General features: G+C 46.9%; 1 protein-coding gene across 1 annotated transcript; it reads left to right on the forward strand.

Annotated features, from left to right (window-relative positions):
• Positions 1–1742: 1742 nt before the first annotated feature.
• On the forward strand, positions 1743–20581 carry LOC147886338 (transcription factor RF2b-like). The gene is made up of 4 exons (XM_087395770.1): positions 1743–3179; positions 3281–3413; positions 12461–12545; positions 19913–20581. The coding sequence occupies exons 1-4, from the start codon at positions 2377–2379 to the stop codon at positions 20206–20208; spliced, it is 1317 nt and encodes a 438-aa protein (XP_087251896.1). The 5' UTR covers positions 1743–2376; the 3' UTR covers positions 20209–20581.
• Positions 20582–27915: the final 7334 nt, after the last annotated feature.

Here is a 27915-nt window from a genome sequence, read left to right on the forward strand (position 1 = left end):
TTTCAAGAAGGCTCAGGGTTCTACCTCTCTTTATGATGAGCTTTGAGCTATTTTGCTAAAAAGACATGCCTTTTTTGCATGCTCATCAAGACTTTAGGTCTTTGAGGGAGAGGACAAATGTCATGAGAATGCTTGTTAATTTCTCTCGCTTTTGGATCTTGAGGAGTATGAACACCTTGAGACAATTTCTAAGTTTGTGCTCCATAAGATTCTTTTAAATTGAGGATAGAGATAGGAGCCTTCCTTTGGGCTCGCTAAGTTATCAATTGGGAGGCGAATTCAACTAGGAAATTCAAAGATGCATTCATAGGTAGCACACGCCAAGAGTTGAACATATGACCTCACCATAGGTTTTGTAGATTGGAGTGCCACATGAGGGCAAGGGTGTTTAGTGCCTAAAAAGCACTTCAAAGCTTTCTAGGGAGTGAGGGATGGTGTTTGTGGGGGCAGGTTGGGTCATGTTCCTCCTCTCTTATTATGTGATGATGATATCTGAAGGCCTTTTCTTGAGTGAGGGATTGTGTTAGTGGCGGGAGATTGGATCATCTTTCTCCTCTATTCTTGTATTATGATGATGATTACTGAAGGCCTTTTCGTGCTAACTACATGAGGCAATGATAGAAGGAATCAAGACTCTCTCTCTCTCTCTCTCTCTCTCTCTCTCTCTCTCTCATGTTGGAGAGGTACTCAACCATTTTTTTGTGAGTGCTAGGGGGTCATATTGAATAGGGATAGCAACCACGCCTTGGGTGTTCACGTTTGAGCAATTGGCAACAATGAGAATTAGGGTGCGCGCACACCACCTCGTGCCCACCCCCATGAGAGAAGGGGTGGGCAGTGTTGTCCGGTTACACATTGCGTGGACACCAAGTACATTTTTTAAAGAGGCAATCATAAAAAGCAACGAAATAGGCAGACTCAGTTCCCAATCATGAGCGCATCAGATGGGTTGAGGATAGGGGGATGCTTGGTTGCATGGGTGTTGCCCTTTTATGCACTATATCCACTAATAATGCATGGCCAAGACGATAACCCACACCCTTTTTGCATATGGATGGGCGCTTGGTTTGTAAAGTGCCCGACTATTCCCTTCATTTGAGGGGGAGGACAAGTTCGAAGCAAGGGAGGTGAGAAGAAGAGACTAAAAAATGAAGATCGAAGGGGGCTTTATTTTATCCCATACCCCTCCCCCCCTAAGCCCCCCCCCCCCCCCCCCCCATGGCGAGCTATGAGGGGCATGCCGCCCTAACCTACAGTGACAAGTAGCAAGTTTCCCCTTGGAGCAGGTTTCATTCTCTCAGGCAAGTTGAAACACCCACACCCACACCCAGACATAGACACACACACACACACACACACACACACATCCCATGGCCAAATGCGAAAAGCACGCTCGTGCTATCAGACAGACAGCATGTTTCCCTTCTCAAGGGGAATCGAAACGGAGGCAGTTGCTCATGTGGGCGAACATGTGAATCCCCTGAGCATGCTCCAAGGGAATTGAAAAAAACACAAACCCCCCCCCCGAAAACATCTATGGCCAACTATGGCCGATGGCTTGTGCTGATGACAGACAACACAGATTTCCTTTCCTGAGAGGGGGGCAGCCACTGGGGAGGGTATGAGGTGGGGCTTTTCTTGGGGAGGCTGGCTTTATCTTGTCAAGTGAGACTAAATGAGACTAAAATCAAGGCATCATCTTCTTCTTGTGAGCTTCTTTTAAAAGACGCCTTTATTATTTGATTCATATAAGATGTTACAAAACTATCGCTTCTTCTTCTTCTTCTTCTTCTTCTTCATCTTCATTTTTTCTAAGCTTGTCTTTCTGATGCAGCAACCTCACCTCAGCTTCCATGGCTTCTTCCTCAGCTTCAGTTTCCATGGCGTCTTCTTCTTCTTCTTCCTCTCCTTCGCCTCTCCAGCTTCATCCTTAGCTCCTCCCAGCTTTCAAACCTCTGATTTTTGCCTCGCATTGCCTCCGATTCCTGCTCCCATTTAACTCCCCAGCCTTCTCGCCGAATCCAGCCCTTCCCCGCTTGGCATCTTCGCTCTCGCGGCTCCCATCGCCGTCTTGCCTCTCCCAGGTAGGAGTTTCTTGCCGATCTCGCTGATATTGGCGAGGTCTCTCGACGATATCGCAGCCACGGGGACGTGAACGGGTTCCCGTCACTACTTCGCTGCATTTTCTCAGCAGGGGCACCGCATTTGGAGGCTTGTTCGAATCGCCAGGAGCGCACAAATCTGTGGATTTTCCGGGGAAAGGAAGGAAGAAAGGAGTGGAAGCTTGTGCGGATTTCCTGGGAGAGGAAGCAGGAAAGGAGTGGAAGCTTGGTCCGGCGTTGCGTCGGGGGATTTCTGCAAGCTCCGGCGAGGAAAATGGAGGGTCTAGGGGATGGATACGAAGCTTTTGTGGAACGCCTTCAGATGGACATCGCATCGTCGACGAAAAATTCAGCTCAGAATGGCAATCACAGAGGAAATCCTCCTCATCCTTCGCAGTCGCAATTTCATCAATCGAGGTATGTCGGCTACCCCTCGACTGCCAATGCCTTCACCCTTACCAAGAGGGACTCTTCCCCCTCCCTGTCGGACATTTCCGAGAGAACCGCAAGCTCCATGTCTATGGAGGTCTCCATGCAAGAGGCCGTTAGCTCCCCTTGCCCCCCCAGTGGGAATGGACCTGCCAGACTTCAACACCAATTCAGCTCAGACTTGAACCAAATGCCTGAAGCTCCACCGCGTCGAGGAGCACACAGACGAGCTCAATCTGAGATATCGTATCGCTTGCCCGATGAACTCTTGTTTGATCGCGACGTTAACGCGGACATTCCTGAACTTCCCGACGACGTTGTGGAGGATTTGTTCTCCAATCTCGACGGGGACCTTGTGGGTACTTCATCCTACACTGGAGTCCGAACGGGAACCGGCACCCCAAACGTGCATCATTCCCGTAGCTTGTCAATGGACGGAGTGCTGGCCGGACATAAAGATGGGCGAAGGGGAGTAGGAGCGTCCAAGGGCAGCTATGGACCTTCGGATGCACCAAGACCTCGCCATCATCACAGCAACTCCATGGACGGCTCTAGCTCCCTCGATCTTGATTCTCTCGAGACCAAGAAGGCCATGGCGGCAGACAAATTGGCAGAGCTTGCTCTGATGGACCCCAAGCGAGCTAAAAGGTTTGTTAGCGTGTGTTTTCAGCATTTTTCACGCCTTTTCTCGCTTTTTTTAGTTTGACTTGTCTGTCTGTGTTGGCCTCCAACGCTTGCAACTCTTGCAGGATCCTGGCAAACAGGCAATCGGCTGCTCGGTCTAAGGAACGCAAGACACGATACATATCGGAGCTGGAGCATAAAGTGCAGACATTGCAAACGGAGGCAACCACTCTCTCAGCTCAACTCACTATGCTGCAGGTAAGGCAAACTGGGTGACTCACTCGAGCGGTGTAGCGTCCTTATTTCACGAAGCAAGTTGCACTGGTGTACTGTCATTTTAAAGGGTTCCTTTGTAGGCTGGATGCTCCATTGATAAACCTTAGTTCAGTCTGCCCATCCCGTTCATCGAAAGATTTGAATCTCTTTGTCGTGATAGCGCATAGGATCTTTCTATAGGTGAGTTGCGTTTGCAGATGAAAACAGTAGGTTTCGGTTTTGTCAACATGGCAGTCAACCATGTTGACAGTAGAATATGCTATATTATGTTGTGAGCATTTCTGCTTATTAACAAATCAAACTAGAGAGACATTGATCTAGGATAATGAAGAACGTTTTTGCATGTTTCACAGTTCTGAGAGAGAATATTGTGAATAGCTGTATGTAAATCCTACCATGCACAAGTGCTGTTATGGGCTGATCTCTGTGGTCCATTATGATGGTGAATGTGTAATAATTTGATGATTCAATGGTTTTAGGCTAGACAACATTCTTTATCCTAGTATGATATTATATAGAGATGCTGCTGCTGTTAAATTGTTACTCAGTGCCAAACTTACTTCTTATGGTCTTGTGATATGTAACTAGTCCCTTTTCGTTTGCGGTTTTAATTTTGTCAAGGCCTCGCACCATTTTGTGGGATTTCTGTTGATCACACGGACTTTGTGCTTCAATGTGATTGAATATTATGTGTTTTCAAAGTGCAATCTGGTGCAATTCCTGACATAGATGTGTAAGCGTTTCATATGTACCTTCACATGTGCTGACTGAGGTGAATCTGTGTTTTATTGTATCTATGTCATGGGAGTGTAAGCAGTAGATCCAAGACAAATCTTGGGCTAATGGCATAAAAGTTATGCATTGGGCCTGAATGGTACGGCCTTTTGGGTTAGGATTGTCATTAACTTTTACTTTGAATTTTTCAAAGGTCATAATGCAGCACTCTGGGTGTAATTGACTCTGCATATTGGAGATACTCAATAAAGATATCTTCATGGTAGACTAGCACAGTAACCGAAACAAAATTTGTGGTGACTATGGGCACGGGTGTTGTAGTATTTTGTTCACTCCCATGTAGACTCCATTCTACGTGAACCTGATTTGCGGAGATTTCAACAACATGTTACAACTAAGGTCTTCTATCACACTGTTATTACTTCATGTTTTGTGGTTTATTTTAGATGTCAGGTTGCAGCTTTGGGTTGCTCTTCTTCTGTTAATAACTGGAATTCAGCCACGGATAATGGCTCACTTCTTAGGGACACCCAAGCAGAGGCTTATTCAATATGCAAAGAGGCTCTCATGTGCTCAAAAGGAGCAGAAACTCTAAGGCTTAAAGGAAGCATTGAAGGGAGATGTATCACTGAGAGGTATGTTGATATTAGTGGACTGTGGTAGTACTCATAAGTTTATCAACTCCAAAACAGTTCATTCTGGAGGGTCTTCCACATTTCTTATATCTTAGGCTTCCAATCTTATGCGTGCTTATGGAACTAGGCTGCCCCTTTGTACTCATGTCAATTGTGCATGATTTTTTCCACACCACACAAGGGGGTTGGCCCATATTCCAACACCCCCGTGTGCCAAGCACCTGAATAATCACTGGCATAAAGGAAAGGGTTTTGGAGAGGTCTATATAGATGGAGGTGCACAGATTTGTGTGAATACCCAGGCTTGTGTGGAAAGATTAGGACTGAAGATATCCCGCTCCTCTAGTTATCACATCAGAATGGCAAACCACTCCAAGGTGAAGACTTTAGGGATAGTACCTGGTCTGGAGGTTGAGGCATTCAGTGTTTCATGTCGAGTGGATTGTCATGTGATGCCTGCGGGGTTGGGAGCCTATCCTTTGATTCTTGGAAGGCCGTGGTTGAGGAAGGTAGGTGCAATTCAGAATTGGCAGAAAGGAATCTTTTCTGTACATACGAATGGGAAGAAATTGAATTTTAATATGGTAAGCAGGGCTGAAGTTTCAGATTCAGCAAGTGAAGAGGAAGAGAGAAGTGAAACCAGCAGTGAGGATGAGAGTTGGGTGACTTCAGAAAGTGATGAAGGAACAATAGCATTGGTGGATTTGGTAGATGAGGATTCACAGGTGGATTTTGTGGGGGCAGCAGGGTTCGGTGAGGAAGAGGTGGATAGGTTTGAGGTTATCGAGGATTTAATGCAGCCCAAATAAGGAAAATACTTATAGAAGGATATGTGTGGCCATCCCTCTAGAGAGACATAAGACATTGGTGCAGGTCATGCCTACAGTGTCAGCAAATGAGTAGAGGATCTTACATCCAGAACTCAGAAATATCATGCTTGCTTATAATATTTTTGAGAAATGGGGAATAGATGCCATCGGTCCTCTACCCATGACAGCCAGGGGAAATTGTTATATGCTGACAGCTGTGGATTATTTGACGAGATGGGCTGAAGCACGAGCAGTACGGGCTGTCAATGCAAAATCTGTATGTAAATTTGTGTATGAGGATATTTGCTGTAGATTTGGTGTGCCACTGGAGTTGCTTTCTGATAGAGGTTCAGGTTTCAGGAGTGAACTGATGGATTTATTATATGTAAGCTGAAGATTAAACATAGATATGCAAGTCCCTATTACCCTCAATGTAATGGGATGAATGAAAAATTTAATGGTGTGTGTACTAATATCATGGGAAAGATTATGAGAACCTATGAGAAGGAGTGAGATCTTGCCTTGCACTGGGCTTTATGGGCTTACAGAGTTGCAGTAAAAGAAGGCACCCAGTTTTCACCATTTCATCTTGTTTACGGGAAAGAAGCTCTATTACCCTTGGAAGTAGAAATTCCTGCATTACAGATGTTAATGAAGATAAACGAGGATTCAAATTCTACTTTCTAGAACCGGTTATTGGATCTTCAGGAAGCACAACTAGACAGACAAAAGGGGGTGGAACATTATGCTTTAATTCAAGAGGAGAATCAAAAGAGAGCAAACAGGAAGTTCAGGGATAAGAAAATCGGGGAGGGTGATCTAGTTTTGAGATACAACAGTAGTCTGGATTCTACCTTCAAGAAGAAATTTGTGACCAAATGGGATGGACCTTTTCGTGTGACGAAGAAATTGAAAAATGGATCATATCAACTTGAGGATTTGGATGGTCAGCAGCATAATAGAGTCAATGGCTTCAGACTAAAGAAATACTTTCATAGGATCATGAGTGTGAGGCGGCTGTGGACTTACTGTGATAAAACTAGACAAGCTGGAAGACCTCATGGATGAGGATATCTCTAAAGAAATACAAATCTTATATACCTCTATGTGCAAGACATGAATATCTGCAGACTTGGGGATGGGCAAAATGATAGGACAAAATCTGTATCAAGTTTTTGAGCAGTGTAAATAGCTGTGGGTAGGCACATAGTTGTACACATCTAGGGTAGGTGTGGGCTTTTGGCATTTGTGGATTTTTTTTTCACAAGCATGATGGACTGATGTAATGTTTTTTGAGACAATAAAGTATGTTTTGCAGGGATTTCATGGGAAATGATGAAATGCAATGTGGTTGTACCAGACTTCCAGAGCAAGGGTGTCTAGTGTGTGATCAAGCGAAATGTTTTTGGGGTCATGTAAAGTCAAGTCATGAAGGGTTTTTTAATATTTTCTTGAGTCAATGTGCACTTGCATGTTACATGAATTTGATATGTTATGGTGTCCATGTCAAAGGGCTTTTCAGAGTGTGACGGGGTTTTGTTGTGGGATAACATACGCCTTTCATGGTTGTCCCGAGTCCTTTTTGTATGAAGGCATGAGCATTTTTTTGTCGTGGTTGTCTTGTAAATCCATTGTGTCAGGATGGTGTTCACCATATGTGGTAGTGTGGGCAATATGGCACTAAATGCTGGTGGCATGCATTTATGTGCACATAGTCAATGATTTGAGCATTAAGGGCCTTGGTATAAAGTTTGAAGGAAGGGTGGTGGAAAATAAGGTGATGACGTGGCTATAATAAAAAAGGCATGCATGAATTTTGGCTACGTGAGGTTGAAGGAGAAACTTCTGATGGTTGCTGAAAGGGGAGGTCCATGGTTGCCTATGGAGGAAAGAGGATTCGATGCGACTCGATAAGAGGGGGCAGGAGGCTCTTGGACGAGAGATGGGGTCGCCACTGTACGAGCTGAAGGATCACAGGAAGGAGCTCTGTGAACAGAGAAGAAGGATTGCGTAGGGATAAGGAGACGGGGGGACTCTTCTTGATAGAGCAAGGAGGCTCGTAGTGGAGGGGAAGGGAACCGTGAAGACCAGAGATCCACGAGTGCCCCATGAGCAAGAGAGAGGTAGGTACTGGGAGCTTTCGGGAAGGTGTCGCTACTACACAGGCTGAAGGACCTTGAAGAGGCGTGAGCTCCATAAGCTCTATGAGCATGAGAGAAGTCGTGAAGGTGGAGATGAGCGACGAGCTGTAGTAGACTAGCGTGGAGAGCACTGGCTATTGCTCTTATTGGGAGTTGCTGGATTTGAGGAGGATGACTATGCGGGCAGTTTGCTTTGGAAGGAGCTATATGGCGGTGGCGTCATTTCTGCTGGCTGGAGGTCCTTGGACGGAGGTTGTGTGTAAGTAAGGGTGTGCTGCAATGTGCGCACGGGTTGGCTAGTTGTGGTGTGAGCACTCAGTTGCTTCAAAGCTGGAAATAGTGAGGCTTTTGGCCACAGGTGGGTGCCAGGTGATGCTGAGGAGACCTTGGCGCTGAAGATCTCTAGAGATAGCAATCTGTTCGTAGTTGGCTGAGCAAGGTTACCTTACAGGCAGGACCATCGTCATTTGCACGTGAGCTGATACGAGGAATGTATGGGCTGGTTTAAATCATTTGAAGGACTGTTAGCGACGTGAAGTATTAGCGTGGAGTACTCTGTGGGCAGGAGAAGAATACATACGCTGGAAGTGGATTTGTAATGCAGAGATGGTTGATGCGACGTGATTTGCCAGTCCCTTTCACTCTTGGGTCGTTGACTGCAGCTTTGGGTAGAGTTACGTGCTGTTGTCCTTGATGGAAGCTTAGGAGTGTGGGCTGTGGGTTCATAGTATTCTGAGGCTGACTGTTTTCTGAGTTTTGGGGGGAAGTTCAATTCTAAGTTAAGTCTGTTTTGGGCTGTGTAGTTTTTTGTCTCTCTTTGAGTCTGTGTGATCCATGCCCAGTCAGTTTTTTTTGTGGGGGTTTGTCTCGGTGCCTATTACAAAGACACATACTTTGGAAGCTGGTTCATAAGCTCATCATCTACGAGCCCACATTGCAGCTTATCCCTATGACGTCTCAGCTATCTGATGTGGTGAAGTACATAATTCCTGGTGGACTTTTCTTTTTTTTTTTTTAAAAATCAACGGGATAAGGAGCTAAAATTGAATTAATGTAATCAATGGCTAGCAAGTTTGACAGTCTGAATTCTTCGAACCATAGGAGTTCTTTGAACTCATCTAAAGCTCAAGAACTCCAAAGCATAAGAGGAATGACTAGGGACACTTAGCTTGGAGAAGGCACTTGCAACTATGAACCTCATGCTATTTAGATTGGTTAAAACAATCCATCTGTAAACCATTGAGTCATCTTAGTTATGATGTGTTGACTAAGAGGTCTAAAACGTCATGATTGAGTATTCCAATGCTAAATAGTCCACAAAAAATACTGTACATTGAGCTATATTCAAACAATCTATAGGTTAATGACAATGATCATGACAACACAACAACAACAATGGTCATTCAACAACAACAATTGCAATGACAATGATTTTTATACATACTAACAATTGTAGCAATAAGAACTATTGTAGGCTCATCTCAGTGTTTGGTCTTTCTACTTCCAGTGTTCACATTGCAGCTAGCTTATGAGTACTATCCAAGGCAGTGCAGTGCTCACAAGTACTCCATTGTTTTTCTTTCCTTTTTGATTCGTATGGAAATATAGGATTCTGGTATTAGTTCTGTGCACCTGCTTGGTACAGATGCAAATCCAATTGTTTATGAAAATGTTTTAGTATGGTGGTCTACATCGGTTGTATGCTTAGCTGCTATATATGCGCAGAGGCACTATCGAGCTCGTGCTTGTCCGTGTCAATTTTCATGAGAGTTGTTTTTGTATTCGCAAGCTTTCCTTGCTGAAGTCGTAGTAGGTTGGAGCAGCTGTGTCCATAGGGTCCTTAGTGTTGTCTGGTCTTCTATTGTAAGCCGAAAAACTCAGTAGAGGTGAGGCTCTGTCTCGGTCATTTTGATTCAATAAAGGGTCTTGGTGTTTGGAGAAACAAGTGCTCTCTGTGTGCGCATCCATCAGCTCTTCTATGAATTTTTCAACTATCTCTTCTACTAAGGTTGCAAATCATTCTTTCTGAGCTACATTGTATAATGGTTTGAATCATCTATTGTCTTGTATGAAATCTTTCAAGCATTAATAGAAGGTTCCTTTCTTTGAAAAAAATAAAAATGGCCTGAATCGTCTACTGCATGCAAATCGCGAGTTGACACACAAGTTATAGAATCTAACAGACATGGTCCCAGGAGTCTGATGGGCTCTTGTGACCATGGGTGTGGTGTGAAATTTGAATGGGGCTGGATGATTGGAGGTGAGAGTGGAAAATGGTTTTGGGACAACTGGAATGTGGGCGTGGTTGGACCTAGTGACAACTGGAATGTGGGTGTGGAGGGGAAGGGTGGCTGAGTCAGGGGTAAGGGTGACAGAGATGAGGGAGTCGGGGCTAAGAGGAGCTGGTTGGAAAGGCACCTCCCCATCTGTCACCTCTCCATCTGTAAGCCCCATATGAGGAGAGCTTGTTGGAAAGGTCACCTCCCCATCTGTAAGTCCCATATGAGGAGAGCATGGGGGAGGTGGACCTGGGTCTTGAGGGATGGCCACATGGGCAGCAAGATGGCTGCCATGGGGGCAGAGATCAGAGAGAAATAGATCAAGTACCTGGAGCTCCAGAGGCTGCATCAGATGGCGCCTTTGTGCAGGGGAGATGGCGGGGGCAGCATGCCTTGGATCCGCCCTCGCAAGAGGATTCTGATGAGCAGCAAGATGGCGGGGTTATCCCGGGTACAGGCGGCTATGTGGTGAGGAGTTTGTCAAGGTGTGTGGGCAGGCTGAAGGCCTGCAACATGCTCTGGCAGATGGTGCAGTGGCGGCTTAGAGCCGCAGCATGGGTCGGCTATTGGCTGACTGGTTGGGCTGGCTGGAGCCAGCAAACCAGGTCAGATTAGGGCAGACCAAGTGGGCTCAGACCTGCAGGAAAGTAAGGGCCAGGTGCCGCCAAGAGGCCCTTGTTTTGAGCCCCAGAAGGGGCACATTATATAGGCCAGAGGAGGCAGGATGACCGACCAGCAGGTCGGCCATTTTAGGCCTGCTGGGTCGGTTCGTTGGCCAGCCCTGTAGGCCTATAAAAGGGAGGGCCTTGTGCCCTCATACATCTTTGGAGCAGCCTTTTGAGGAGCAGAAAGCAGCAGCACCAGTAGCCACAGTTGGGCCTCAACCTGGAGGTGAACTAAGGCAGAAGGACTGCAGACTTAGTACACTCATTGGCAGCCCACCTAGGCTGGTTTGCTGACAGCAAGGTGGAGAGATCTTCTGGTCGGAGAGCCTACTAAGCTCGAGGTGGAGCACGCGGGCTCAGTGTTCTAGAGATATCCGGCAGATAGTAGAAGTACCTTGTGGTAAGATCAAAGGACCACGCTCTGGTGGGACTTTGGATCTATCTCTTTTGTACTGTGTCCATAGGCTTGGACGGAAATATATTGTTTCGGTGTTTTCTATATCTGGCTGGATCATTGTCTATTTACTAGTCTGCACATCTATTTGATGCACATAAGTTAAAGAAGTTTGTGATTCCACTCCCCAGACACACTGTGTGAGCTCTTGGGCTATTCTATCAGTCTTTTGCTTTGCGTGCCCCCTGTTGGTCGATTCTAACAGAGCTCACCTTGATCCAAACACTTATGATGCTGCAAAATCTGGCGCTGCACCTGACACTGCCACACCCAGGGATAGTGGTGCTGTCACGTCCAAAGATGGTGCAGAGGATGATGAAGGTGATCCTGAGACAAGAGGCTGACGCAGAGGATGATGTGGGGTTTGAAGCTGTTTTAACAGAGGATTTGTTGGTTGCCTTCTGCGTGGCGGTGCTATCAATGTTGCTGCGCTTATTCACATGGTCGATCATGAGTTGTTTCTGTTGCTTCTTCTCCTCCTCCTTTCTTTCTCCTTATCCCCTTTAACCCCTTTCGCCATTGCCTCTTTCTCCTGCTGCCTTCTCTCTTTTTTCGGCTTGACAGAAAGAATTTTCTTACTGAAGATTTATGGAGGGGGGAAAGGTGTACAGCCCTCTATACCTTGCATTAGTTGAGTGGAGATAACCCAATGACTTGGTGGACTGAAGGGGGCTCTTACGGACTGCCCAGTATTCAGATGAAGGTCCAGCTGTGAAGCAAGCAGCCAGGATGTCTTTCCAAGCAGCTTCTTGAAATAGGAGCTCCCACACATAGTTGCCAGGTGCAAGAGGTGCTGGAATGCCTGGGAGCATCTTGTAGGTAAAGGTCCGTGTTGTGCAATCAATGGGTAGGTCCTAGACCAGCCTAAGGCTGTTCTCAGCAGTAGCCCCGCAGCCCAGCAAGCCTAAGGGGGCCTATGCGGGGCAGACAAGGCAGCCAGGGTCTAGCCGGTGCCGTGACAGGTCTACAAGTGCTGCAACCGCAGTATAGGGTGCCATGACAGCATCAAGACCTGTAGGCAGAGGCAGTGGCTGTTATGCGGCAGCTCCAAGGGAAGGCGCAACAGTTTGTGGCAGCAAGGGCGGGTGGCGCAGTAGATCGTGACAGATGCAGCAGCTCCAGGGGGCGCTTCAGCTCCAAATGGTGGCAAGGAAGCAGCAGGGTTGGTGGTGGGGAGAGGCTGGTGGGCTGAGGGAGGCAGGGCGAGAGAGAGAGAGAGAGAGAGAGAGAGAGGGGGGGGGAGGGGAGAGAATCTTACCATTCTTTATAGTTTCAAGTCCTTACAAATTGTATTTCTCCTTTGTGGTGCAGAGGGATACTATGGGTCTTACAACAGAGAACAGTGAGCTGAAAGTGCGTCTAAAGAACATGGAGCAGCAAGCACAACTTTGTGATGGTGAGGTCAAATTTTTTGAAGTCTTTGGTGAAGTATAATGAGATCCCCTAAGTGATTTTCAACATGCAGGAATATTTCATGAAATGTTGTAGTTTTCATCGGTAGGTTCTCTCTTAACTGATTATTACTTTCTAAATCTAGATGTCACAAACGTCTCATATGATGGTCATAAACTATTCATAGCCACCTAAACCACTTCTTGTCATGGACCCTTCAGCTGATTGCATCCAGTTGATCAAGCAAATCCTTGACTTAGTCAAATCAGGGAGATCTGTACGCTAATCCTTTTGAAAGTTGACATCTTGAATGTGTGAAACAACCTAACATGCTAGCCTATAGTTGCGTCCCTGCTTCTCTGATAAAAATCTTGGGGCCTGCATTTCGTCAGTGGGTCTTTCTTCAAGTGATCTTGACATCCCATAAAAATCCAATCCATGAGAATGCGTTGGATCGTATATTCTACATGCTATAACTGGAAAAGGAGACACAAACGCTTTAACCCTTACTAGAAATCTCTTGTGACTAAACTAGGATCCATAATTATCTCGATGGACTTTCTCTCCCAAGAATATTTCAATTGTTCCAGCCAAAGGAGAAGCTAGAATCTTTTTAGTTGCGTCCCTGCTTTCTTCAAGTGTAGAATCCTTGACATCCCATAAAGATCCAATCCATGAGAATGCGTTGGATCGTATATTCTACATGCTATAACCGGAAAAGGAGACGCTGATGGGCTTTTTTTGTGCGACTGAGATCTTTTTGTATCAGATGAAAATGCTATGTAGATCATAGATAAGAGCACTCAGGTTTAGGAGAAACTAGTGCTGATAGGCTCACATGTAGCTCGCACGGATAGAGGGAGATGGTATCTATTGAATAGCACGACAGTAACCTTTCCTATTTTTTTGAGATGAAATTTTGTATTGTATATATATTTTATGAATAAATGTTGCTTGTATAGAGAACCCTGATTGCAGGAAATGATGAGGAAAACCTTGTCACCGATGAGATGATTGGATGGCCATTGGAGTTGGATGTGGACCTTGGATCTTGCATCGGCACATGAGACAAATGGTGAACTAAGTGAAGACTGTGCGCTTACAAAAAAAGAGTAGTGAAGTGAGTGGGCCATAAGGAAGACAAGAAAGGATGGCTCTCATTGGGGGATGAAAGGAGCCAATCGATGGCAAGGATTTTTGCATGAAAAAGCAAGGGATGGAAAGTAAAGCACGTGAAAAGCAACTAGCAGCTGGCCATCTATAAGAGGGGAAGGCAGCCTCGGTTCAAGGCATCTGCTTGCTCGTCTCATGAGGTAGAGGGCAGTTGATCAAAGATTTCATGAGCTTTGGCCTCATTTTCAGTTCTTGTTCAGGGCGCCATCCATTGTGTGGGTGGTTTCATGAGCTTATGCTCATTGCAGAAGAGCTTTGGCTCAGTGTAGTTTGTTTTGGTTCTAGTGATAATTTGATTCGGAATCACACTTGGTGGTTCCTGTTTGATGATTGTGAGTGGCATTATCAACTGCTCACGAGGAATTGAAATTAGTCTGCAGCCTTTGCGTGGCTGAGAAGGTTTTGGTACGCTCAAAGCATCAGGAGCAACATCACAAATTACGAGAGCTGTTGAGAAAGGATTGCAGAGATTTCGGCAAGTTCACAGCAGCAGCAGAACAGGGACGGGAGTTGAAACTTCATTCGGAGCTGGAGCAGCGGCAGTATATACCTCATAGCTTGATTACCTTCAAAAGGTGGTAAAACTGCATATGCAGTCAAACGTCCTAAGGTAGCGTGATACCATAAGTCCGTGATTGAAGACAACGGAAACGCTTTAACCCTTACTAGAAATCTCTTGTGACTAAACTAGGATCCAAAATTATCTCGAGGGACTTTCTCTGCCAATAATATTTCAATTGTTTCAGCCAAAGGAGAAGCTAGAATTAGCAAAAGTTGAAAATCTTAGGCATCATTACAAGAGCTGGGTACAAGAGCTAGGAGTTTTTTTCCAGCTAACATGGCATTAAGTACTGTAAATTTCAGTACTGCATACGCTCCTCATAAGAATGGGTTGTCAGATAGAGCAATAATATGCACCTTATTGAGGCATCCAGATCTATGATAAAAAACATGGGAATGCCAGGTGTTTTCACACGAGTAGTATCTGTAGTTGCTTGTGTGCTGAATAGGTGTCCAACTCCCACTGAAGCAATGAAGAACATGACATCTCTTGCACTGAGAGCATGCGTCAGTGTGCTGGAGCTCAGCACCAAATTGAGTTCCCTGTTCGCTGTCGAATGGAAGTGGATCAATCGTGACAGTGGACTGAAGCCGCTCCCATCCTGAGAGAGATAGTGGTATCCTTCCCGGATCTCATAGTAGGCTGGGCAGGTGCAAAGAAAATGCTCCTCTATCTCAATGAAATCCAAGTCAGATGAAAATCGCAATTCACTTTGGCACTGTGGAACAGTTCGCAATTAAAGCGGGACTCCTTTGGAGCAAATCGTAGTACCCGAGGTAAGATGCTTGGCGCTGGAAATTCTGTACATTCATCGGGAAACATGCTGAAGTTGTGGAAATCGAATCGCCAATAAGATAGATTGTTGGGAGAGAAGGGATAGAGCAAAACATAGCACTAGGGTCCAGAAATAAGGGCTGGACCCCTTGAAGGTCTTTATTGTAATGGAATAAGGCTTTGTACAACTGGCTCTCACAAGAGCATGGACTGAGTACAATATATGTGTTTTAGAGCTCTGAGGCTCTTCTTTTATAGACTTAAGACTCCAACACGAAAGTAAGAGCTTTCTAACAAGTTGGGGCTAGCTTTTAGATTTTTTCTAAGCCGAAATATCTGATGAAGTCATCAATGAGAGTCATGAAATATTCGTACCCCCCAGTGGCATTTGTCCTCATTGGGGTCATTTTAAAGACGTAAATTTTCCAAAATTTATAAAGTGAAACGCTTTATGTCAGAGAGAAAAAAAGTAGGGGCCCACATCTTGGTGCTTTTTGCCTTGTAGGACCTGCTTTTTGCACTTTTCCCTTGATTTTGGGGCCTTTTTGCACTCCTCTTGGTCCTACACATTGCCACAAACAAAAACCAACACTTTACCCATTAAAGATTAGACTAATGCATGCATTCTAGTTCTTGGACTATTTCTAGTCCCTTGTGGGCGTCCCCATAGTTCTCTTTTTTACCAATGCAAGGCAAAAGTAAAAACAATAGAATTTAAATTTATTCTTGGCTAACCAACTTCACCATTCTTTGACCGAAGTCAATTCTAATAAAGATTACTCTTTATTTTCTTAGGAGATGTCTCAAATGGTGACACTCAATCACTCCCAGTGTGCATAGCATGTAGATCTGATGTTCTTTGGGCATACATGTTGCTCTCCCCATCTCAATCTTCAGCTGATGGGATGACACCCGCATCTGTGCAATGGCAATCCTTAGTGCAAGTGAGACTCCTCTGTCCTTGAGATACTTGGGTCTGATGATGAATCCCTCCTTTGAGACTCTCATGAAGTGGTCGTGGTAGAACTGGGTCTTGGTAGGGAGCTCCTGATCTTCCTTCCAAATCCAAGATGTATAGTTGGAGGAGATCTAACCGTATGATACTAGTTAATCTCATCTCGTGGGATCGACTCAGGGGGTGCATCTGTATTGTACTAAAAGGGAGGAAGCTTGTCCATATGAATCTCGTGTCGTGGATCCCGCAAAGCTGATAACAAGTTGTTCAGGTTGAGTGGTGCATACTGCCATCATTTTGGTTTTGGTGACATTAACTTGCAGCCCACTTTCATTGCAAAAGTCCTGAAGTGTCTGTAGTAGTTGATGCATGGAATCTGAGTCATAAGCAAAAAGAACCACATCATCTGCATATAGAGGAGTTGAGAGTTTGGACCTGAATCAGAAATTGAGACCCGCACTGTAGTATCTCCGGTGGGCTATTAGAGTCTTCGGAAGATAGATGGGTCTATGAGACTGAAAGAAAACCTAATACAAATCACAGTAAGGGTGGAGCTACTAAAACGAGCATCATCACCCGTGCTGAATCCTAAGTCTGATCATACATAATCAAATACATCTGGGTGTTACAATGAAAAGAAAAAAGACTGGAGCGGAGCGGAATCCTCCGTATGTCATGTCGCCTTGGTTGGTGCATAGCCGATGATGGGACGCTGGCGTCCGTCAAGGGGTGCCGTGCGTCTCGGTCTCTTGGAGGAGGCTCGACGCAAAACCAGAGCCTTTGTGACTCCCGTGGGACATATACCGGGTCTAAACAATGACGGGAGGTCCCCCAGAGTGATTTGTGTGTCTCCTCGATGTCTTGTGTGTTGTGCTATGTCGTCGGGTCAAGGTCTCTGTCACGTCTGCGGCTAGAGACTGGACGATCAATGTCACTCGATGGAAAGAACTGTGTGATCCTGTTCTGAGAGGTGTTTGATGGTGTGGCCAATCCCCGTCGTCCCCTGAGTAGGTACTCTTTGTGTCGGACCCCCTTGTGAATGAAGGCCTCGAGGCATCTCTGATCTGGGTAGGCGAGGAATCTGAAAAGGAGCCCAGAGCCATCTCTGAAGAGACAGTGGTAAAGTACATTGGGCACCTGAAAATAAAATGCTCCTCCGACTCAACCTCCTGACAATCGCACAATATGCATATGCGATGCTCCCTAGGGATCCCCTCTGCTGTGCCACTCTATGCGGAGGTGGTGTGATGATACCCGAAATTGTCTGAGGCATATAAAGCTCAGTGTACCCTGGTGGTGTGATGAATCCCTTCTTTGAAATACGAAGACAGTAATCTCTGTAGAAACTCAGCTTCACTGGAAGCTCCCTTGGCTCCAACCAGGTCCTAAAGGTGTGTAGCTGCAGGAGATCCTCTTGAATGACTTGGTTGGTGTGTGGCCCGATCGGGATGGTGGGTGGGAGTACCGGAGGGACATCTAAATTGTACTGAAAAGGAGGTATCCTATCGATGTGAAACCCTAGTCTCACAAACCATCTGTGAGTCCGTGCATACCAGCATCGCTTGTCTCCCTCTGCTGCCAAACTCATGGAGGAATCGAGAGCCAACCATGGCAACCTCTGTCTCCTTGATGTGCAGTCCCCATATGATCTAACCCGGTGTAGATATGTGATGGTCTGAAAAGATGCATCTAGCTGGAGTGGAGACGCATCAAACTCGGCCTGAATGATGTGATGTGGTACAGATGGTTTCCCTCGGATCATCCGTGAGAGCATGAGGATCTGCAGGCGCTCCATCCGTGTCCACTCTATCTCTGACATGTCAGGTCCCCAACAAGGGCTGCCATACATACCGGCTGGTCGGACCAAGGAGTTGAAGAGAAGAGCCTTGGTGCGAGGGTCCTGGAAGTGGGAGTGGAAGCACTGTCTCTCGAGCCGAGCCAGTGAGGCGTATCCCCTACTCAATTTGGCTTGCATTGCTGGTCTCATTGTGATGATCGGGCTGGAGAAGATGACCCCAAGTAAGTGTATGAGGATATTTCTCAACTGTGACCCACCGAAAGTGAGCTGCTTCCGTTGCATGTTTGCTTGAGAGGTGTTAAAGATCATGACCTTGGTCTTGCCAAGGTTGACCTCCAAATCATGGGATAGACAAAAAGCCTGCAGTGCATCCAGGTGTCGTTGGAGCCCCTCGGGTGTGGACGACAAGAGTGCCACGCCATCTGCATAAAGAAGAATCTTGATGATGATCTTGGCAAGTGAGCAACCGGTCCCTCCGGAAGTCCCCATGAAAGTCTCAAGCTCATCGATGTAGAGGCCAAACAGGGTTGGTGATAAGGGACAACCCTGTTTGACCCCTATGGTACTCATGGTCTGCTAAACTACTCTCACCCTAGTCCAGGGGACTATCTCACTTGATCAGAAGCATAAAGTGAACTTGAAGAGAATGAACACGTGCTTGCATGCATGTGAGTGATTGTGCAAGAGTGCATTGGGTGCAACTGGCCCCACTAAAGCTCATTTACTGTAATAGAATGCCAAAAGTCAATTTGAGCTTTTTGTGAGCACGAATTGTAACAGGTACGTGAGCTAACCTACTCTCACCCTAGCCCAGAGGACTATCTCACTTGATCAGAAGCTTAAAGTGAACTGGAAGAAAAAAGAACACGTGCTTGCATGCAGTGATTGTGCAAGAGTGCATTGGGTTCAACTGGCCCAATGCACTGTAATAGAATGCCAAAAGGCTGAACGAGTACAACTGATCCTGCAATGGTGGAGTGAACGGGGCTGGAGTGCTCCTCGTCTCCTACCATCGACAAGGCTGCAAATGGCAATGTATGCATAGTTGACATTTGAATCATTTTAACATCCAAGATCTTGATACTATATTCTAGATGAAAGGTCCAGGAAATTTGTACATCAGGCTGAGATGCACATGCAAACTGCTTTCTTGACCACTGCATCATTATCAAAGAGCATTCTGGCATCTCCCTTGTGCAGACCTCCCGTATCTACAAGTGTCATTGACCCATACCTGAGCACCCATATGAGGAGGGGCTGCTGGATTGTGATGCTGAGGCTGAGAGATGCTGTAGACCGAGGAGAAGGAGCCCTTATATAGGTGGAGGTTCCCCTTGGAGGTTGACTGACCTGCTGGTTGACCTGGCAACTTGTAGGACGACCCAGAAGAGGCCTGACCTGACTGGATCTTCTTCCTGCCGCCTTTGCTGATGTGGCAATCAGCCGACTGCCATGGTAGGCCGCAAGTGCATTTGTCCCTGTTGTTGTGTACCAGGCCTGATCTGTTGGCCTGGCAACTGGTGTGCCCAACTTGCGATGTTGTGGCAACATGTGGGGCCCACATGGCTGTATGGCTTCTGATAGCAGTTGCCATGTGTTTGCTTGGCTCCATGCTACTACTGCTGATCTGACTGGTTGAATCAGCTAATTAGATACCCAGTATATCTGCATATGCTTGGGCGCTGATGACGACATAAGTGTTGCTTTGCTTGCTAAATATGTCTTCCTTTTGTTTCCTCTTTTTTCTTCTCTTTCGTTTTCTCTTTTTATTTTCTGTGTAGATTTTTGGACTTAAAAACAACAAAAAATCTAAATTTGTATGATTGGATATATTCTAGTCTTACAAAGGTATAATTAGATGGATTCATCTAGATGCCGACTTGCTCCCCCTGCACCCAAAATTTTTATTTTCACATTCTGCATGGTGTTTTTAATGGCTACTAGTTTCTGTTATGTGGCTGTAGGCGATATAACTGCCCCCCCCCAACACACACACACACACACGCATATTCCCCCCTTCCCTTTGCGTGCTTCTCAACTGCTGGTGTCTGCATATTTTGCATCGTGCTTATGTTGGTATCCTTGCAATTCTGATAATTTCTGTTACAGCGCTCAATGATGCTTTGAAGGAGGAAGTTCAAAGGTTGAAGTTAGTGACTGGGCAAGTGGGTGCTTCTAATGGTCACAATGCAAATTCTGGCAGTCAAAGTGTGCCGTTGAACCAATCATTTCTCCAGCATTCACAACAACCTTGCCAGTCTACAACTCAGCGGCTCACTAGTCAACAACCACTTGTGCATGCCCAGCTCCATTCGGAATTCATGCAGCATACACCTTTTGGGTCCCTGCAGGGACTTGGTGCATCTGAAATTCCTATGAGAAACCAGTGGGATAATCAGTGGTAGCCAAGCAGGTCAGCAACTCATCTTTGTTTGTGGAATCTGGTGATAAATTTGATCTCTTATGTAAGTGCATACAAGTAACCATCATTTGTGAGAGTTGCAGTTAAAATTTAAGGCTAGGATTATGGAGCTTGTATGCACTTGCATGTGACAGAAAAATGCTTAGATAGTTATGAACAGACTTGGACTTGAATGTAGATCATTATAGTCACAGCCAGTGCAAATGTACGGAGATGTCTACTGAATGTTGTATCACCTAAGAGAGAGGACAGGTGCGTTTAACTTGATGTTCCGTATAGGTTTTACCAGATTATATATCAATCTGTTTCCTTTCTGTAAGTTTGTGTTTAGGTGTCAGTAACCATTTCAGTTCGATATAATTTCTAAGTGGAGGTTGAAATTGCCTCGAGGCACTTGCAGTTGATACAAAAGTCTCTCTCTCTCTCTCTCTCTATATGTGTGTGTGTGTGTGTGTGTGTGTGTGTATGTCTATGTTTATGTGTATAATGACATCTTCTGATGCTTTGCAACTGGGTGTCCCTGTTCATGGGTCTGTTCTATGTAATATAATGCCTAATGGGTTTCACTTAACAAGAAAAGTATGGGTATGTGTCTGCATTTATTCATATATATATATGAGGCCAAAGCCAAGCTTGCACACGTGATGTATCAGACGCAAAAGTTAGAAACCTGTCTGGTGCACATGTGCGTGCGCACACACACACGAGAGAGAGAGAGAGAGAGAGAGAGAGAGAGAGAGAGAGAGAGAGGGAGATGTTCTTTCTCACTTGCACAGTTGGAAAGGGGGGGGGGTAGAGAGAGAGAGAGAGAGAGAGAGAGAGAGAGAGAGAGAGAGAAGGGGGGGGGGGGTGTAAGGGAGGGGAGGGAGAGAGTGAGAGAGAAAGAGAGAGAGAGAGAGAAAGAGAGAGAGAAGGGAGGGGGGGAGTGTAAGGGAGGGGAGGGAGAGAGTGCGTGGGAGAGAGACACAGAGGGAAAGGGAGGGAGACGCTTTTTCTCACTTGCACTAGAGAGAGAGAGAGAGAGAGAGAGAGAGAGAGAGAGTGCAAGGGAGGGGATAGCTAGAGAATTGAGGGAGTGCACAAGGCCAACTCCTCCTGAGTTATTATAGGGCGTAGCTACATTCTAACACTATCATAAAGTGGCGTTTATAACATCAGTTTAAGATTGAGAGTCTTTGGGTTTGGATTTAAGTCCCAATCAATGCTTGCCCATCTCGATAAACCGCCCATTTGCTTGCCTTGTGTGCTTCCTTTCCCTTGGTGAGTTCACTGTTTCCTTTTTTGAGTTGGATCGGAGTGAGCTCCTCAGATATCCAAATCTTTGTACCCTTCAACTTATGTGTTTGTCTGATAATATTGAAATTTCTACCTTTCCTCTGCAGTAGATCTATGCTTGTGTGCCATTTTGACAGACATTGCGGATATCATTTTCATCCCATTCGACTTGCGGCACTTCCTTCTTAAGGCATATGATTATGTCCTCAATGCTTTTGTCCTCATCATCATGAAGGCGGCCTTCTTTCAGTCCCACAATGCATAAGATCGTCTTATTCTGTGATCTAGCTTCTTGGTCTTTTACTTCCACATAAAGGTCAGCTCTATTGACTTTGTTAATGGTGTCAACATCTATTTTGATTGAGCTCACGTTAGTGGTGATCATGTCTTGAACCGCGGAGACAAGTGCATTACATTTATGTATTGCCTTTGCAATAATTTCCTCCGTTCCACTACTTTCCATATTATGCATTTTTCTCCCAAGGGTTGCAAGCTGAAGCTTGAGCTCTCTAATCTCTTGTTGTAGGTAATAGATTTGCTCAATATTAACCATTCACCTTTGATGTGTTTTTACATAGCGGGAAGGTGTAGAGGTGAGCAAGGGAGGTGAGTGATAGAGTGCGTGGGAGAGAGGCAGAAAGGGGAAAGGGAGGGGAAATCGATGAGAATTCAAATTGAAGAACCAAATCCACGACGCTCACTAAAATTGGCAATCATGAAGCTTAAATAATTGGATCATGATCCGATGTTGACACCGTTGAGTAAAGCATCAAAGATGTGTTGAAGAGATCTTTAGTTGCAAGCAGGTGTTGAGAACTACCATGACATATGTTGAAGCTTAAGCAAGGCAACTTGATAAGTATCAAAGACATCTTTGCCCTTGTCCAAGTATGCTACTCCTTGTGTTAGTAGTTGTCGATGTTGAAGTTGTAGATTGAGTGGGTTGAGGAATCAAACCTAGTCATTAAGTTATAGGCCTAGCTCAACAAATTGGTGAGCTCCCATATGACTATGAACACCCAAGGAAGATGCGCAAGTACCAACACCCGAAAGATCTTCATTCGGCCACTAATGATTCCCAAGAAAAAGTCCCATCACCAAGTCATGATTGAGTATTGGGCCTAGTCGAAATCAAAGACATGAATGTCGAGTGTTTTATCGCCAAGAATCTTTTGTTTAGAAAATGAGGGTTTATATTAATAATATCAAATTGTCAAGTCATACAAATTCTTGGAGCATACCCTTGGGAAATACAAAAGATGGTATAATTAACAAGATATCTTGTAGCCCTGTCTAATTACTAAAAAACGGAAGCATAACAGATGAAGTACTAACAACACCATTGTAGTTGGAAAATTGCATCAGGGAAACTATTGAAGAAGCGAAACATCTGTTATGGGAGCAGTGTATTAGAAACACCCGAAGCGGTAAACCTGTAGCAGGATAGAAGTAGGAGGGAAAATTGAGTAGTTGGGGAAATTCATGTTGCATCTTTCGGAAGCTCCTCTTTTGGCACGAAGTGTGAGGTAACCTTGAGAACAATTGTACTTGAGATGAAAGGATAGGGGCAAGTGTTCTTTGTCCTGCATTTAGAAATAGGTTCAGGGCAAGTTGTCTCTTCATGTTGAACCTTGCAAGTGGCACTTGATGGATCGGACCTTGACACGTGTCTTTTGAAATTTTGCTGAGCAGTAGGTGGGGATATAGGATTGTGAGTTGTGGCGGGGGGACTTGCACAACAAATCATCAGGCAGAACTGGAGTTGAAGTAGGAGAGGTTGAAGAAGCCACGGAGAGCAACCGAGAAGAGATGGGGGGCATATTAGCTGTGGGTGTTTGAAAGGCATCTGCTTGCAGCAGTTGTTGAAGTGCACGATTGGGCATCTTATCCACTAGTGTCTCCTTGTCCACGAAGGACTACATTTGTGCCAGTAGTATAGCTTTGTCTTTGAAGCACTCTTACACTTGTAGATGGAGTTGTTTGATCTTCTAAAGGTTATCTCCTCGTTTCTTTGTTCATCCATAGATTCAGTAAAATCTCATTAGCGTCCACATGAACGTTGTTATAAACTTTATTGCACCTTTGAGCCCAAATGGTCCAAATCGCAGAGCTACGAATAACATTCCAATTTGATGGAGCTCTACTTGGGGTGTCTCCCAACAATAGATACGTGTAATTGAATGAAAAAAAGGTGAGATGTTTGTACACAATATGCCATAGAGATCTAGAGAAGCTACAGTTGAAGAAGAGGTGAGGAATGTCTTCGAGCTCTCTGAAGCACCGTTGGCAGAATCCGTCTCCTTCGATAAATTCTCTGGTGGAAGGTTGCAGTCTTCCGCCCATCCACGGATGAGTATCCCTAGTTCACAGCCTGTCTCTTCTGTAGTAGCAACAAATCAAATCTGGTAAGTGTAAAGCTGGCCGTTTGTGTTCTATTATCCAGTCAATCCCCTTGCTCTCTGTTCCACATGTTCTCCCAAACACGAATTCCTTTTTTGTTGAGTCTCAGAGCATCTTTGATAGTCTCCTCTCATAAAACTGCGTTTGGCTAGATAAGAGAAAACCGAATTGAGTCCTTTGCACAGAAGGTGCCCGTCTTTCTTGAGAACCCCTTTCATCTAATGTAATGTCTCGTCGATTCCCAAGCTGTCCACATACCCTTCCAAAGATCCGATCCTTTAGTGACACATTCTTCTGTGCCAAAAAGAACAGTACCCATCGGGATGAGTTGCTAGTGTTTGCACATGCGAAGCTTGACTCTGCTGATATTTCGAAGTAGTAGCGTGGTCCAAGTTGACTCTGGCTCTTTCAACACCTTTATTTTTGCCGAAAAAACAGTGCTAATTATATTACTTCGAGAACAAGATACAAGAGGTCAGCTTGTAGCTGACGGGTTGCGTTCACAAACCGGACGCAGCCCTAAAAGGTAGCATAATAAATCATACTCTCACGGAGGGATATGCTGAGTGTGAATGAACAGCCATCGGGGTGGTGACTAGTGCCACCGAAGGCCCTGCGTAGTCTGCTCGAAGAAGAGGCTCTGTGTGTCCCAAGCCTGGAGGAAGCGTCTCCGCTTCTCCTGACCAGCCCGGGAGTCTCCCTGAATCTGGTCCCACTGGCCTCTGAGGGTATGAATAATCTCACTCCAAATCTCCGCCATGATCTGGGCAGTCGATAAGGAGGTGCCACCGAGGATCTGCGCGCAGCGCGAGGTCCAGATGTGCCATCCTGTAATGCTGCTGATAATCTCCCAGACTGGCTGCCTCTCCCGAAATCCTGTATCAGCCTCTGCTAGGTGCTGTGGGATACCCTCGAGCGGCCCCCACGTCCCCTGTGTGATAAGGAAAGTGGGGTCCTGCTGGCATGCCTCGAACAAGTGATGAAGACCAGGTGCGGTGCTGCACCAACAGAACGCGCCCCAAGTGATCACTCCTAGCTCTGGTGCTGCGTGAGTAAGAAGCCCGAAAGTCCACCTCCACACTTCCTGGGCGCGCGTGCAGCTCCACAGGCAGTGTTTTGGTGACTCCTCATCCGCATGGCAAATCTGACAGCAACCGTCCTGGCCTATCTGCCTCAACCAGCTCCCCACTGGAAGACCTTTGTGGGCAAGAAGCCACAGGAAGTATGAGATCTTCCGCGGCCGCCAGCTCTCCCACAAGGCCTTCCAGAATGCCTACAAAAAGAACCTGGAAATACCCTGTGCGTACCAGCTAGGTCGCTGGGTGGGGGGGCGGCTCTGCATCCTCCCGAGAACTCGCCTGCCCAGAGTCGTGCTGTAAGCGAAGAAGGAAGTCGGCCCCTGTCCTGTCACAATCTCTGGCCACCACCACTCTCCTGGGTCCCACTCAAGCTCTGACAAGGCCCGCCCCTCCCAGAGCCAAAGACGCCAAAGCTGCAACTGGTCCTGCTCGATACTAGGGTCGGTACGCCAGACCTTCCCCAGAAGGCCTACGACCCTAACCCTCTGCCACGGGAGTAGGGGGTCGATGAGCGCATCCTCTCTCCTGAGTCGTCCATCCCCTGAGACCGCGAAGAAGGCGATAGAGGAGTCATCCAAACGTCCTGCGACCACCAGTGGGATGCCACGGGGGGTGAACTGTCCCAGCTAGCGGATGTCTCCAGGCATGAGGACCTGAGGCTCAGGTGGAGCCAACCAAGCGGCTGGGATCGCATCGTCGATCTCCGTGCGTCTCGCCTGGACTCCGCGTGCACCTCCAGCTGCGTCTGCAAGATCGGTCATCTCCAGATGTCTGTACGTATCCCTCCAAACTCGAAGGGACCGGGCTGGCCCCCTCATCCAGCCGTCCCACCTGATATGTGATCTCTCCCCCAACTGAAGGCCCTCGGCGTCTCTGACCTGCCCATTCTAGACGAGCGGCTGGCGATCGATCTCCTCTTGACAGCTGGGCTGGGACTGAATGAGACTGAGACGGAGCCGCCTCCAAACCATGAGGAGGCTACGAACGAGTGGGGAACGGGGCTGAGTGAGCGGGGCAGAAGTGAAGATCCACCTGAGGGACGGTAGCCACTCTCCACCTCGGCGCGGGACACAAGAGCCTACTCCCTGCTGAAGTAACATCTTCCACGTCTGCCCCCCCCGGGTCAAACCGCGGATGACAAGCTTGCCTAACAAGGCCTGACTCTGAAGCTCTGGATCGATAACCCCCAGGCCACCCTCAGCCTGCGGAAGAATGACTGTCTGCCAAGCAACCCTGGCTCTGGTATCTCTAAGACCATCCTCCCCAGACCAAAGGAAGTTCCGAACCAACCTCCTGAGCTGTGCCACGCTGGATCTCGAGAAGCACCAGCAGGAAGCCACATACCAAGCCGTGGCTAGAAGGACCTGGTTAACTACCAGGGCACGACCTGCAAGAGACAGCTTAGCAGTACTCCAGAAAGCCAGCTTCCGTCGGATGGAGTCTAGCACCGGGAGAAACTGCTGAGCTGGCGTGATATCTAGGCCAACCTGGAAGCCAAGGTATCGAGCTGTCTGTCCCCGTGGAATCCATCTGAAACCCAGAAATCACCCCCACTGAGAACACGCCCCAGGGTCTGTGAGAAAACCAACTGACTTGTTCTAGTTGATTTTCACACCAGTGGCCGAGCAGAAGACCTCCAGGGCCATCCGCACCCTCTCTAGCATCCTCTCATCGTCCTGGACATAAAGGGCTGTATCATCTGCGTACTCCGAGTCCAGAAGCTCCGTGTCCTCCCGAAGTGGAAGGCGAACCCCCCGGATTCCGGTAGACCTCGCCCGAAGGTAGTAAGTCATGGCCTCGGCGAAGAAAAGAAACAGGTAAGGAGCAAGGGGGCAACCCTGACGCACTGATCTCTCCAAGCTAAAGCGCTCACCCATCCTGCCTCCAATGATGACCCTGCTAGACGCTGTCCTGTACAAAGCTGAGATACCCTGAATCCAACCTGCCGGGAAACCTAGCCGCTCCAGAGTCCCCTCCAAAAAGGACCAGTCCACGCGATCGTAGGCCTTCTCAAAGTCGAGAAGTAGAATGGCAAGGTGTGATCCACTGTGCTGAGCCCACTCCGCCGCCTCTGAAAAGGTGAAGACATTATCCAGGATACTGCGATCCTGGACAAAGCCTGTCTGAGTGTCATGAATGAGGTCTGGGAGTAGAGGCCGAACTCTGGCACTGATCATCTTGGCGAGGATTTTGTAGGTGGTAGTAAGGAGAGTGATCGGACGCCACTGGCGGATCTCCTGTCTATCTCCTCCCTTCGGGATGAGGCAAATCAGTCCCGAAGAGAGGCTCTCTGGCATCAGACCGCTGCTGAAAATCCCCTGCAGAGCTGCAAGGAGGGGCTGATGGATCTGGTCTCAGAAGGAGGTGAAGAATGCTCGGGGAAGCCCATCCTCTCCTGGGCATTTCTGTCCGTCGATAGCCATCAAGGCCTCCAGCATCTCATCCGATGTAAACGGTGCCAACAACGTCGCCTGCATGCTAGGCTGGACCAGGGATGGAATGTGCCTCCACACCTCCTCACGGGCATGACTAGCACGAGGGGCAAGCGGCTCCTGCTGGAAGAGGGTCCTGTAGAAGTCAGTGGCCAACCCCAGGACCTCCCCCGGATCCGTAACGATGTGACCATCCGCTGTCCTGAGACTCCGAAGCTGATCACCTGCAGCTCTCTGGCCATGCATCCTGAAGAACTCCCTGCACATCCGGTCACCCTTCCGGGCCCAGAAGGAGAGAGAGGCGTGATAGGAGAACTCTGAGCGGCATTGGAGTGTCTCCTCTAGGAGGGCTCTGGCTCGAAGGGCCTGGATCCGAAGCTCCTCCGAGCCCGGGGAAGCCTGCTGGAGTCGCTGAATGGAGGCGAGGTCCCTCCGAAGAGCTCTCTCTCTACTCCACCAATCCTGTCGAACCTGTAGGGCTGCTAGCTGGCAGATCTGGCTGGA

This window comes from Dipteris shenzhenensis, chromosome 24 (genome assembly GCF_047967505.1).
Source record: "Dipteris shenzhenensis isolate YYH24624 ecotype China chromosome 24, Dip_SZ_1.0, whole genome shotgun sequence".
In the NCBI taxonomy this organism is placed as follows: Eukaryota; Viridiplantae; Streptophyta; class Polypodiopsida; order Gleicheniales; family Dipteridaceae; genus Dipteris; species Dipteris shenzhenensis.